This window comes from Zeus faber (genome assembly GCF_960531495.2).
Source record: "Zeus faber genome assembly, chromosome: 20".
Classification (NCBI taxonomy): domain Eukaryota; kingdom Metazoa; phylum Chordata; class Actinopteri; order Zeiformes; family Zeidae; genus Zeus; species Zeus faber.
In genome coordinates, this window is record NC_137207.1 from 7,684,938 (window position 1) to 7,699,511 (window position 14,574).

Sequence of the window (14,574 nt, forward strand, 5' to 3'; positions counted from 1 at the left end):
TAAAGTGTAAGCGTCACTGCTTGTAAAAGAAAATGTGTATATATATCTACAAGCAGTGATGCTTGTAAATATATATATATATATATATGTATATATAAATTTATGATTGTAATTATAAATTACTTAATTACTTAATTACTTAATTACTATAATTACTTCTTGTGTGCTATCACCGGGTGCGTTGCATTACATTTCACTGCATATATGTATGGAAGTATGTATATGTATGTGACAAATAAAAATCTTGAATCTTGAATCTTGAATAAAATGACAACATTCAAAAGAAACCAAATTAATTAGCATCATTGTAGTGATATAATACAACCAGTTTGTACAGACATTTTGTAACACAGCAGTAGAGCCATATTTCCCGATTCAATGTTTCCTGCAATCCTGACGGTTAAACGCGACAGCAGATTTCATATTTGATATGGGCTGCAATGGAATTAAAATCCACGTTCCAACACATTCAAGAGTGAAACAATTCACCACAAGATGGGGCTTTATTTCCACCTGACGTTATTGCAGTCTCTCTAGCTCTTTCTCTCCTTCACACACACACATACACACACACACACACACACACACACACACACAAAGACTAAAGAGGAAACACAGAGAGCCCATTCAGCTGAGATTGGACCAGTTGAATCGACTTTGGGCCCTAACTGGACGTTCCCACAGTCATCTTTTACTGTAGTATAATGGAATTCTGGGAAACCGGGAGCTGCTTTCAGGGCTTCAGAGCTTCAAATCGGATTTCCATGGTTTTGAACCAGTCAAGTTGTCTATATCACTTCCACGACTTTAACAGCAATGAAAAAAAAAAAAAAGAAAATCTTCTCAGCATGTTGAAAACACACTGTGGCCGTTTCGCCTGCCACACGCCAGCCAAGTGGCGTTTTCAGGGATGTGGGGATGGGGTTTTTTACCTGTTTGTCCGTGAGACCAACCAACGAGCAACAGCTTTGCAGCCACTCTGACCCTGGGCCCCGATTTTCTAGACCCAGGACAGGTGCGGCCACTCAAACCACACAAACATACAAACATATAAACCTGGTCCCTTTGCGCTCGGGAGTGAGAAGAAGTTAGCCGCGGCGCCTCGCTTTCCGCGCTCTTCAAGCAACGTCGCTCTGATTTGAAGATATTCCATTGTAATCGGGTTTAGGCGCCTCGTCGTGGGTGGTGATGATCACTTTAGCTCATACGCCACTGCAGCCGAGTATCGTCGTGCATTATATCGAACAGTCCTGTTTGGCAGACATCATATGATTTGGACGTACGGCACGTGATTCAGTGTGATACGCCGGGAAAGACGGGTGAGATTCCATGTCAGGTAGGCGTCTGTGTTTCAGATTCAGCCCCAGCACTGGGAATACAGCACCCGGCTTTCGTTCTCGTTCTACCATTACTTTTATCTAGTTTCCTCCACTGAGTCACCCACTCATCTGACCTTCCTGCGTGGTAATAATAGGGCTCGGAAAAAAGTGGTGCGCCGCATGCTCGTGCACAGCCAATCAGCCGTATGCCAACGCATGCTTGTGCGCACACACGCACACGCACACACACAGACACACACACACAGACACACACATTAATATCGGAGAGGTATGATTTCTGTGCTCGGTGTCTCTGAGCGCAGTGACGAGGCTAAACCAGGCTGTTCATGGAAATGAACAAAAATTGCCTCTCATCACGAACACTTCACTGCCTTAAGGCACACCCCACCCTCTATGTTCGTCTTTCTCTCTCCACAACACACACACACACACACACACACACACACACGCACACACACACACACACACACACACACACACACACACACACAGGCAGATCCTCTGCCCTAAAAGACTTGGGCAAAGAGTAAATCCAGCATCCCTAAGAATATGAAAATAGGCACCGTAGTCATAGATGGTTGAACATAGTAACGGGAGGAACGCTTGCCATCCCAGAAACACCTCCTTTCCCCATTTACTTATTGATGGCCCCTGTCCAACAAACCCTGTCCGACAACCCATTGAAACGAGGATGCGTGGCTCCAAAAGACAGGAGGAGATGGCGAGCCGGAGGCTCTCTTCTAACGGACGGTACTGTATCAGAGCAAAGACTGAGATGAACGGCCTCTCAGCTCAGTGAGCGACAAGTAATTACTAATCTTACTAATCTTCCTGAGCCACCATCCCCTAAAGGGGATGGTGGCTCAGGCGGTAGAGCTGGTGGTCTAGTGATCTAAAGGTCGCTGGTTCGATCCCAGGCTCCTCCTGCTAGCATGCTGTAGTGTCCTTGAGCAAGACACTTAACCCCTAATTGCTCCTGATGGCTGCGTCCGTCAGTGTTTGAACAATTGTAAGTCGCTTTGGATAAAAGCGTCTGCTAAATGACTAAATGTAAATGTAAATGTAAATGTAAATCTCATCTACTCTCGCCCACCGCAACCTCACGCTGGCAGAGCAGCCATTCATTATGCTGGAATGTTTGCCATAGACCAGTGTTCCCCAACCCCGTTTCTGCCACGGCACACTTTTTACAATGACATAATCCCACAGCAGACCACGATCCTGTTAACCACTAAAAACATCACAAAACGTCACAAACCCATAGAACTGTGCTTATTAATATGGCCTCGTACTAGTAGGTGATGCAAGACTCACGAACAATTTCGTTCATAACGAACAAATCTTTTAAATTACTCCGGAGTCGGGAGTCACTCCGACAAAAGCGGAGCGGGTGAGCCAGTGAATCGACACACGATCTGAAAATAATTACTGTGGGCTAAATTAAAGAAGAACAACATTCCAGGCATTTGGCGTAATTAATTTCAATTTCAATTTAAATTTTGCATTCCACTGAAATGATTCATTTTGACAGGAAGAAATGATTCTTGGAAGAATTCCAGTCACAGCTCGGAAACCGACCCTCCTGACTTTCGTTCATCCTCCACAGGAAGTTCCTCCCTCGCTTACGGATGGCTACACCAACCGTACCAAACGAACAAAGAGTCAGAAAAGTGAACAACTCTGAGTGACTCTGAGTGCCAAGAACCGGATCTCAAAAAAGAGCCGAACCTTTCATCCCGGCTCATAGCTCTCACTTTCAATTTGAAATAAAGTGGTTCTGCTGAACACAGAGCTCCTATTCGGGCTGTAACTGATGAATTAGTGCGGCCTTGCGATTTTGATCTTGCAACACAAGAGCTAGTTTTCAATTTTTTATGTATTTCAAGTGGAATTTGGAACATTTTCACGGCGCAAATGGCGAGCTCTCACGGCGCAGTTGTTGAACACTGCCATAGAAGCTCTGCACATCAGAAAAACAAGCCTTAACCATTGTAAGCGTGGAGCACATTTTAAAAAAGCTGGACAAAAGTAGGACAAGAGGTGACTACCACCGTTGACATATTTGTTTTTTTTTAGTCCTTGTGTTTTTTCGTGACACATTTCCATCAGCGTGATTAGAGGCCTAGAACATGACCTTTGAGGCACCGCCCCTCTCCCCGCAGTCAGTCTTTGTGAGAACGTCTGAGAGACACAATAAGCCCGTTGAGAATTATTAATTACCCTGAAAGGTCAGCGGGAGGCAGGGTCAGGCGTCTGCAGCACGGGTTCATAGCGGAGGCACGCAGCATCGCATGGCCCGCTGCCGGTTGACTCGGAATCGCAGACCGCGAGGTAGTAAAAAGATCCCGGGAGCAAACCCAGCGGCGGACTTTGGGCGACACCAAATCGATCGCCAGGAAGGGTCTATTCATTGCACGCCGAGGTATTTGTTTGCAGTGAGGGCTGTGGAGCGCAATTGAAAATCACGACAAACAAAACAAAAAACCTCAAAATACATTCAACTCTGGAATACCAAACTCTTGGGGGGGGGGGGGGGGGGAGCACGGAAACGCAAGAATATCAGATCCCCCCGCATCGTGTCCTGTCCGTTCTATAGTATGACGACGAAGGTTAATGCGGAGATAAGAATGGACGTGGCCTGTAAGTTGCTATATCAGTCAATCTCCTCGGGCCTCGATTGGCTTACCGCAAGGCCACTGGGCTTGTTAAATCATGACTCACAGCGAGGGTTTTATAAGTTATTCATGCTTCTAGACGTCTCCGTATAAGAAAAAAAAAAAAAAAAAACCCCTAGTTGGATCGATGAAGCAGAAACCCACCCCGGCACGATCTGTTGGTTGGTACATGCCATCATTATCTGCTTTTGCAGAGGACAAAAGTCCCGTGGTTGGCGACGTTCGAAGGGGGCCCGTTACTGTGTTTGCTCTGTCGACGGAGGATTGGAGGGAGATCTGTGAATAGCTGCGGGACTAATACGCCATCCATTTCATATTGTCTATTGAAGTCGTTGACGGGGGGGACTTCAAAGAATGTACATGTAACTCTCCCGCCGTGAGGAGGAGACGAGGAGACGAGCCCCTCTATGACCGGAGGTGGTTCTTTAACATACCTTTTTTTTATTGCGGCTTTTAATTATAAGGTGTTGCATTCACAGAAGAAGGAGCGGCGCTTTGATCTTTCTCAGAGACGAAAAGCAAGCCGGGAGCGAGACTGACACTGTGTGAGGGTGTATGTGTAACCAGGCGGTGGAAAGTGAACAAGAAAATGAGAACAGGGGAGAGAGAGAGGGGTGCCTCGCCGGATGTGCTCGGTGCGGGCTGCTTGGGTGGCGATCTCCTTCGAGGGGGGAGGCGGACTCGGGTGGGTGTCCTTTCTCTGCCGCTGTAGGTGCATCGCTGAGGGGGTGGGCTGTGGGTGGGGAGTATCCGCTGCCATCTGTTCCACGGTCCACAAGTGCGGCGGCAGGGGCGCTGGTCGGACCAGGTGGGTGGTTTCTAGGGCCCCTGGGTGGCAGCTCGCCATTGTGGGTGTGGATCACGGTGCGGGGGGTGGCTGTCCGCCTTGCTCCTGCTGCACAGCTTTTCTGCGGCAGTTGCCCCAGTTGCCGGGGGTGTGGCTGCATGTCTGGATGTCTGCGGGCGTTAGTGGGGCTCTGTTCAATGTCGGGGTGCCCTGTGCCAAGCGTACTTGGTTGTGCGGGTGCTTGATCAGGTCTTATGTCCAGGTGTGGCATCTCACCGGTTGGGGTATGGCAGGCCTCACCTTTGCACGGGGTCATGGGTGGGCATGGGGGCCCCGCCGGCTTGCCCCCTGGGTCGAGCGTTTTGGGGGCGCAGGGATATTTTGTGCTCTCTGAGATTGGTCTGGGCACCTCGGGTCGTGCGTGGGTGCTGCTCTGCAGGTTCTCGGCTTCCCTGTAGGTTGGGGTTCTTCTGTGGCTGTGGTGCATTGTGCTCGGAGGGTTCTTGCAGTGTGGGGTGTACAGCGGTGGGGTTGATTGGTGGCTGAGAGGCTTTTCCACTGCTTGGAGGCACTGCAACATAATTTGGACTGCATGGACTGCATGCAGTCCATGCAGTCCATTTTCCAGTCTTGGGACCACTCGAAGCGCTTTACAATACACGCCTCACATTCACCCATACATTCATATGTCGATGGCAGCGACAACCATGCAAGGTGCACACCAGCTCATCGAGAGCACTTCAGGGTTCAGTGTCTTGCTCAGGTACCCTCGACCCGCTCTACCTCCTGTGCCACCGTCGCCCAGGTGGGACCCATCCAATCATGGGTGGACACATCACACACACACACACACACACACACACACACACACACACACACACACACACACACACACACACACACACACACACACACACAGGTTGACTCTTCACACACCCATGCATATACTACCAGGATCTACCTCAAACCCAGCCCTGAACACCTTCCTGATTACGTCCTTCTCCTTTCCTCTCCTTTATTGCAATAACTATCACGGGAAGAGGCCACGTGCTGTCATTGCTGTTCCAATTTTTGTCTGCTTAATTATGTTTTGTCAAGTACATGTTGTTTGTTTCTCTGTTTATTTGTCTCATCCATAGTGATTCTCCCGCTCATGGAGAAGTAATGATCATTAGTTGTCTATTGATCGAAACATGGTAAGATCATTCTTTCAAGAGGGGAATTGGTGGCGGTCACGCAGAACAGAAATGCTGTGTCCTTGTCTTCCCACAGGTCATCCAAAGGACAGAGTTATTTTAAGCTCTTCTTGATGATTTAAAAAGATTGGCTCTACAGGTTGAGAATTTGTAGTGTGAGTTCAGTGTAAAGCATGAATGGCTGCTGGTTTAACACTGGTTTAATTGGTGTTAAAGCACAGGTGTGTCGCCTGAAAGTTAATAAGAACTGGGATGGGAGCGGTGAACTAACAGACTGAAAGCAACATGGGCTAAGTTGGGGAGCCTGTGATGATAATGCGCACCAGGCACATCCATCTAACCGCCTACTCGGCTTCATATTTGAAGCAGCCCTAATCTGACAGTGTGAAGAATGGCCGCTCGTGCACCGCAGCTTGTCGGAATTAATCCCATTTTCCGCGGTTTCGTCACCGCTTTATTCACTGCCCTCGCATCTAATTTCTTGCTAATTGGCATGGAAAACCTCCTAATCTGATGAGCTTCTGAGCAGGCATTATGCGGGCGGTTAAAACAGCACAACGGCACAAAATCTATTTTTTTTTTTTACTTATTTCCTATTTTACTTGGAAACGCACAAAGGGATGAATGAAAAAAAGTACTTCCTGTGATACAGGCTGTTATTGATTTGATGGCTCCTGGGGGAGAGGTTTGGGTGGGTGGGGGGTGGGGGGGGGGGTGCTTTATTGATTTTAATTCCATTAATACCTCATGACCTGCTGCTTATACAGGCTGCCTCCGGGGCTGGGGCCGGGGCCGGGGCCCCATGTCTGTTATCGCAGTGGGGTTTTGATTGGGCTTATCTGCTGGCAACAGACAGGAAGGGACCCGAGGGCAGAAACCCCCAATTTATTAATAGAACAAAATTATGTCACTATGAGACTTAAGATTCAAAACTAGTGTTTGTGTGGTGTGGGGTGGGGGCGCATCCCTTGACTGACACCTGATGCATGTCTGTTTAAAGGCACCACAGCAGGCAGCCGATGCCTACAGTTTATTTATTCCCTCCATCCACACGTCCACACTCTTTGCACATTGCAATGCAGATCTGGAATGCATTGTGTGCATTTCTGCAGATTGTTTGACAGGGTTCGTCTTGGCGCGCTGTGTGCTTTTAGTATTTTTATTTTTTTTTATGGCTGCAACCAGAATGGACCATGAGATCCAACGAGCCGGCTCACCCTCGCGTCGTGTCGCGTCGCTAAATTGCCACGGCTCCGGAGATGTTGCTATAGTTTTCTGGTTGCGTGGAAACTAAAAGAAAAAAAAAAAGGAGCTGCATTGACCTGGGCGCTCGGCTGGAAGTGGAAGGTGCGTGTACAGTGACCGAGCCTCCGCGTCCACAAGTTGGACGAGCCCTTGGAAGCAGAGCGGCGAGGGACGCGCAGAGAGCGCTATTATCGGCACCAGCCGCTCCTGGAGGGATCCGCTTCTGCGTCTCGGATCCGCGGGAGACGGAGGAATATGAGGAGGAGAGGAAAAGCGGTGCAGATGTGAGTGAGTGATCCCAATGCGAATGTATATTTCCTATTTTTTTTATTAGTAGTTCTAGATTCTCTTTTGCATTGTTCCACAGTGAGTTTTTTTTTGAGGTATTGCGTGTTGTACGACCGTATAGGCAACATTAAAAAAAAAAACATCGCAGAAAAAACTTAACAAGAATATCAATTTATCTGTTTATTTTGTGTTGGTTGATTTTTATGCCCGTGAGTTGGATTTTTAAAAAACAAATAATATGACATAAAAATGGCTATATATAATATATATTTTTTCTATTTAAATCTAAATAAGCATTTCACACATTACAATTCAAATATAAATAATCCACAATAAACATGCAAAGTTAATTTGTTATTGTTGGGATTTTTGTTATAATTTTTTCTCCTTGACATTTTTCGGGCTAAAAGTGTCTGGAACAGGACAACCTCTAAACCCACGGACACGGTTGGGGCCTCGTTAGAACCGGGACGTGACAGACAGCCCGTGGTTCAACTTTGATCCATATTGATCCACATTCAGAGCAGGAAATAGTGACAAACCAATGACATTTGGATCTGCATCCAAGCGTTCGTGCATCGCCGTTAGGCCAAGGTTCTAAAACTTTCGGTCGGGTGGCGAAGAGAGACGAGGTTGTTGAGAAGGACGCTCTGTGACATCCTCATCCAATTTCTTATATGTGGGCAGGCTGTGGCTCTGAACGTCCATTCGCATCCTGCAAGCTGTGTGGTATGGACTCTACACCGCTCTGTAGTGGTTACAAACGGCGGTGTGTAGGTGTCTGTGTCTTCTTACCTGCTTGACGTCAGGGATTTTAGTTTGATATCTTATCTCTTTTGCCCTTTTTGTAAATACAAACGCATTCCGTTCGCCGTGTCCCTCCTTATTTTGCGGCAGTCGTAAGATACAAACTGTAGAGTTGAAAACAGTCCAAAAACATATTCCGTGTTTGTGGCCTCACACATGGAGTTCTCTTACGGCTTGCAGCCATCTTTAGGATAAAGTAATAACACCTCACAAGTGTATCGGCTTGTATTAGTTATTCTGCTTGTCACCAGGACTCGGAAAACTGGCGTCACCGCGGCATTACGTCAATTGTAAATCGTTTTAGATGTAATGCTGATGTAAAAACGAGTGACAGCACGAACTGACACTACGTTCCGTGGGAACTTGCGATTGGTATCGATAATTGACAACGTGTATTGCTTCCAGCAGCTTTATTTTTATTTATTACGCCCTTTAAATGTTTAGACCAGGATGAATGATGGCATTTCCAATTTTTTTAAAGATATAACTTGAAGTACCATGGATATCTACATGTGGGGGATTGTTTGTGCTCATTAACTCTGCACTCCATTGTCCAGTCAATAAGCTGAATTGTGGCATTTAAGGACCAACGAAAAAACCCACCAGAAGCGAAGTGATGCTTTTAAGGGGGAAGAGCAGATCTCTATTGATTAAGATTGGCAGTGACTGTAGGAGATGGATGGCGGAGGGGGGCTAAGAGCTGTGAAACCAAGTTACACTTGCATTAAAAGCCTTTCCCTCAAACTGGAGATACAAAGCCACATTTCGTCCTGCTCTCTGTCGGTCCCAACTAAGTAGCCACAAACAGTGCCCAAGCTATATAAATCCATTAAGCCGCTTGAAACACTGGGTACAGTAGTTCCAGTTGAGAAGCAGAAGCAGAATGTCAAAAGGGAAAAATATACAACAAAAAAAAAAAGATTTTAGATTGTTAAAATGTTTTTTTTTTTTTTCACGTGAACCAGAGGTGGGACAATCCGGGTTCAGAAAGTAAAAACTCCATCCGACTCCACCAGCGCCAGTCCAGAGGAACGAGGCCTGATGGATCAGTGCAGGCCTGGAGCCAAAACATGAATGGGACTTTGACTTTTCTGAACCTGGGATTTCTTCACCTCTGTGCAAAACATACGGTATTTGAAAATAGCATCGTTATTAGTTTTGAGTGCAATCGCCGTCCCCTGACGTACTGTATATCTTTCTGCGGATGTCAACGGGCCAATACGCAATTTATTTGGCTTCCACACTCCTCTGTTTGTCCTAATTGACTCTGGCTTGAGTCCACTTCCTCAGTTGTGCGGCGGGCCAAGCATGGGGGAGTCAGGATGATGCATGAACCGATGCGCTGCCGCACTACTGTACAACCTCTCTATTAAACAATGTTGATGTCTTGCAATACCATCCAATTTCGGGGGGGCGGGGGGGCGTCAGGTGGTGTTTGGGGCGAAGTGTATAAAGTACCCCCTTCGCGCTGGGGCACCAGAGACTTATTACCGGCGCATTGACTGCAGCAAATTTATGAAGCGAGTCTGACCTTTGGGTGCTTGAGTGCAATATTTCTGGTGTAAATTAAAAGCAAGGGGGATTGTTCATCACGGCGCCGGCCAGCGGCTTTGCGAGCATTGACGGAAGGGACCTCGCCTGATTAAGATGTCCTGCTGATTTACGGCACGTCGGGAGTTTCTGCCGGGGGGGGAGCTGGGTTCAGAGGTGGTGCCCTGCGGAATGGGGTTTTCGTGCACCGTTTTGGGCGCGGCGAGAGAACCCTTGATTGAACCCCCCTGGTTGTCCCACTTGGGTTTTTCGCCGCCCGCTTTCTCCACTTTCGCCTGCTCTCTCCGCTTTCATCCATACTTTCATTGACAGCTGTCCGTCCTCATTACCCCTTGACTAACATTCGCCTCCTTTCCCCGATACCTCATTAGTGGTCCGCCGTGTTCCCCGCAAGCTATCTGTATGGTATTGTCATTGTAATGTTACCTCTCTCCTCAGATCCACTCGATATGTCCCTCCCTCCCTCCCTCCCTCCCTTCCTCCTCCTCCTCCGGCGGCAGCCTCCTCCTCCCCATTATCTCTGAGCAAAAATGCCGGGCCCACATGCTGAGTGATGGGAAAAGCACTGCCTTTTACCGAAACACAGACACTAGTTTCGCTGTCTGTTCTTTGCACCCGCTCGCCTGGGTGATCTGTGATGTATCTGTTGTGTTGTGCCACCCGTGACCGACAGGATGTTTGCCTGTTTTGCTTTGGTGAAGACGGTCGACTGAAGCCTTGCGCTTGGTTCATGTCATAAAGCTGATCATACCCGCAGGAGTCTGTAGCTGACTGTTCTTTTCCATGGAATAGTGGAATTAGTCCAAATTTGTGCCGTCCCTTTGACAAATGACCCCCTCCCCACACACACACACACACACACTCACACAAACCCCCCCATCACCACCACCATCCCCGCTGTGTGCCGTCCACTACCCCTTAATGTCATGTGATACGAAGAGGTACTTAGAGATCGATTTCATTTTTTAATCTCGGTAAGTGGACCTTGCCGAGTCTCCGGCTTTTCGGGATGAGCGCAGAAGTTCATTTTGGGCTCCAGGGTTCCCTTTTTCACATCCCAACCAGGTCCCTATCTGCTCTCCTGGCGCTGGTACTGTTAATAGCGTAAGCATTTAGCCCGACAAAGGGCTTGGGTGGCCAACATTGGTGCTACAGTACGGTGACTAACAGAGTTTTTCCTAAGGGGATTAGTAATGGGATAGGCCGATCAGCTATTAATGAGGTGTGGGGAGCCGTGATATTTTTAAAGGCTTACATTCAGAATAAAAAAGTGTAGATTACAAGTACACATAAACAAGCTCGTGTGTCACTGTTACTTGCACTGCTGAATATGTCACAGGTAAAACCGGTGAGATGGACAAGCACAAAGCATTGAGAAAACTAATAAATGGTTAAGAACCATTTCGCCAAGAAAAAAGAAGGAGAAGGAGACACACACCAGTCTGGCCATCGCTGTTCTCAGTCTCAAAGCTGTCACCTCAAGAGATTTTAGGAACAAGGTACGGCACTGCATGAATAATAAAAGTGTTGTAGTGGAAAACAATTTGTTCACTTCTGTTGCAGGATTATGCAATCCACTGTGTACTGAAATAAGACGGCATTGCAGGGATGTCACTTACAGAAGACACAGAGTGAGACCAGAGCAGTTTACAAGCTTGTTTGTTTCTGCCGGTGATGTCTTTTGGCCCTAAGACACTGCTAAAAAAGAAACCAGTTATGTGCTCAATAACATTCTGTGGCCTCTCAAGGACATTTGCCCATGTTTACATGTGAGGAAAAGCCCTCCTCTCCCACAGCGTAATTCCCACTTCTCTCTCCTTCATAAGTCAGTTTTTCTTGCTCCACAAATTTCGCTCCCTGATTTGATTTGTTTTGCTTCCTTTGACAGGCTAGACAGCTACTGGGGAGGTTGACGTGGGCTTCCTCGCTGCCTTGGTCCAGGTGGTGCTCCTTGGGGCATGCCCAGAGACCACCATGCCGCTGCCGGCAGGCTGGCTGCTGCGACACTCGGTGGTGACGTGCCTGCTGCTCCACAGCTTGGTGCTGATGACGTTCTGCTTCCACCACGCTGCCACCAGCTGCTCCAAGAGCTGCTATTGCTCCGAGGGTGAGGGCGGAGGCAAGACGGTGCGCTGCAGCAACTTGCAACTCACCGAGATCCCAAAGGACCTGCCCAACGACACGCGGCGCCTCTACCTGGACTTCAACCTCTTCACCTCGGCTCCCGCCAATGCTTTTGCCGGTCTGCCCCACCTGCTCACACTGGACCTGTCGCACAACGAGCTGAGCCTGCTGGAGCCGGGGGCCTTCCGAGGCTTGGGGTCTTCTCTGCAGTTCCTGGACCTTTCTTCCAACAAGTTAGTCAGCTTCAATCCGGATGCATTTGAGGGCCTGCGTGCTCGGGCCAACCTGACGAACAATCCGTGGCACTGCGACTGCAACCTGCAGATGGCCCTGCCCTGCGTGGACTTGGAGCCGGCATCACTGACCGGCATCGTGTGCCAGACGTCCAACCCGGCGGACATCGGTGTGATAGGGCTGGCCTTCCTTTTAGCACCGGACATTGACCTGTGCGTGGTGACGAAGAAGACCACGGATGTGGCCATGCTGGTGACAATGTTTGGCTGGTTTTCCATGGTAATCTCCTACCTGGTGTACTATGTTCGGGCCAACCAGGAGGACGCACGCAGACACCTGGAGTATCTCAAGTCCCTGCCCAGTAGACAGGGGAAGTCAGAGGAGTCTTCCACCATCAGCACTGTGGTATAGGACTGGTAAAAATCACGAGGAGGTTGTGACCCATGGTGCACAGTGCGCACATGCCTGGGTACACCACAATATCATCTTCAGTTTCAGAGGGAAGCAAGGTGGGCAGCAAGACATGTGGCTGGCGGCACAAGAAAACCAGGCCAGAGCAATCTAGCCCAGATGAATAATTCATCTATCAGTGGCCCATTAGGGGTTTGTATTGGCTGAGTGGATGGGCTTTGCCGGCACACTTACTACACTAAAAGCAGGGGAATGTTTTTTTCGGTCAACGCCAAATACGGCATTCAAATGTGATTTGTGCAGTAGTACATGCACCTTGATGCACTGCACTCACACGAGTTGGCATGTCAAACATTGATCTGCTGAAATGGGGAAACATGGTAGTCGAGCTATAAAACAGTTAACACCGTTACTTGTATTCTGCCCTATACAACTGTTTTTCATTAAAATGATCGATGAGTTATCCACCAGTATATCAACGGTAAAATTATGTTCATTACCATTAAAATTACCTTTTTACCAGTTCCTCTCCTTTATTTCGGTTGGTTGCAAATATGCAGTATTATGGGAGGCTGGGGCCGAGGGTTGCCTCCCTCCAGCAATGATCTCTCCAAAGCAGAACCATGCGCTTCAAGATATATTAATTGGATTGGAATCTAAAATCAGCTGTAGGCACTGGAGTTATCTGCTGGCTGTGCGGAGGCAACCACTGTACCCCACTGTAACATGAAGGACTCAACAGGTCTCTGTATTTGCTCCACAAGGCTACCATACTGATGAGGCCTGTGGAGCTTTATGCCGCTCCTGTATGTTAAGATTAGTCGGTGTGAAGCTTCACCGATACTCTCGCCGAATCCTCTTGACTGGTTATGGTTGGTTGTCGGGTCCACAGGGGGCTTGTATGCCACCGCACAATGCTCTCGCACATAAATAACCCCCGTGGGAACAAGAGTGTTTTCCTTTTAGATGCCCATTTCCTGGTGCTTTAAGTGCACACTGAGGTCAGTCCCAGGAGAGTTGGAGTCCATTTATCACAGTGTGGTGACGTAGGCCACGCATAGCCAGGAGCAAAGAGCCCGTAGTCATCCTGAGGCGGGGGTGGAAGACGATGTGGCAGAGCTCTGTCGGTCCACCCGAGAGCAGAAACACCAGAAACATCTGCGCCTCTGCAGTTACCCCTCAAAATAATATGCTAATGTTCCACTTATCTTTGGCCATAGCCTAGTAGGCTCTAATACAATATTGTGCCATTGTTGGGAACTATTGATATGTTAAACAGAGTACAAGAAGTGCATTAGTTAGCAATATATTTTGTATTCACGTTGATGACAAAGACGCAATAGATTAATTGATTTCAAGCGATTTTTTATCTTCTGGGCACAGCCCTACCCCCGCCGTGTTCTCCTTCCCTGCAAAGTCTCCCGCCCCTGTAAGAGCCTTGGGTAGCACTGGAACCACGCTGTCTGCCGAGGTCATTCCCTCGGGCTTCCCAAAAAGCTATTGCTGCTGGGTCCGTGACCTGCCTGTCCATTAAGAAGCCGGTCCAGCCCAGTCCGGTCCGGTCTGCCATTACAGATCCCCTAATTCAACCGGGCTATCATAAAGAGGAAAATCCATCTCTCGTTTCTCTCGCTGATGTAATCACACCACCCCAGTGACACGAGAGAACAAAAACAAGAAAACGAGAAATGTAGCCGAGTGGAGAGAAAGGAGAAAAGGTGGCACTGAATTCAACCTGACGCAGAGTAAAGGCGTGGCAAATCAACAGAACCTTGTGACAGTCACGACTCGTAATATTCAAGAAATATTGCAATATCCTTACAATTTAGATAAGTGGATTGGATTGGATTGGGTAAAAGGGTAACTTTCTATTAAAAGACAAAGTATTATTAGAGTATGCATGCGTTTCTAAGGGC

At 48.0% G+C, this 14,574-nt stretch overlaps 1 protein-coding gene across 2 annotated transcripts; it reads left to right on the plus strand.

Annotated features, from left to right (window-relative positions):
- The first annotated feature begins 7,226 nt into the window (after positions 1-7,226).
- lrrc3ca (leucine rich repeat containing 3Ca) lies at positions 7,227-13,121 on the plus strand. Of its 2 annotated transcripts, none has more exons than XM_080021025.1 (2): positions 7,227-7,531; positions 11,778-13,121. In XM_080021025.1, exon 2 carries the CDS (start codon positions 11,864-11,866, stop codon positions 12,656-12,658), a length of 795 nt encoding a protein of 264 aa, XP_079877151.1. In that variant the 5' UTR covers positions 7,227-7,531; positions 11,778-11,863; the 3' UTR covers positions 12,659-13,121. The 2 variants fall into 2 exon arrangements, with proteins under 2 accessions (XP_079877151.1, XP_079877152.1); XM_080021026.1 differs by having other exon boundaries at positions 7,453-7,527.
- The last annotated feature ends 1,453 nt before the right edge of the window (positions 13,122-14,574 follow it).

Bases quoted from the DNA above. Each gene is read 5' to 3' on its own strand.
- lrrc3ca (XM_080021025.1), top strand. From the start codon at position 11,864: ATGCCGCTGCCGGCAGGCTGGCTGCTGCGACACTCGGTGGTGACGTGC.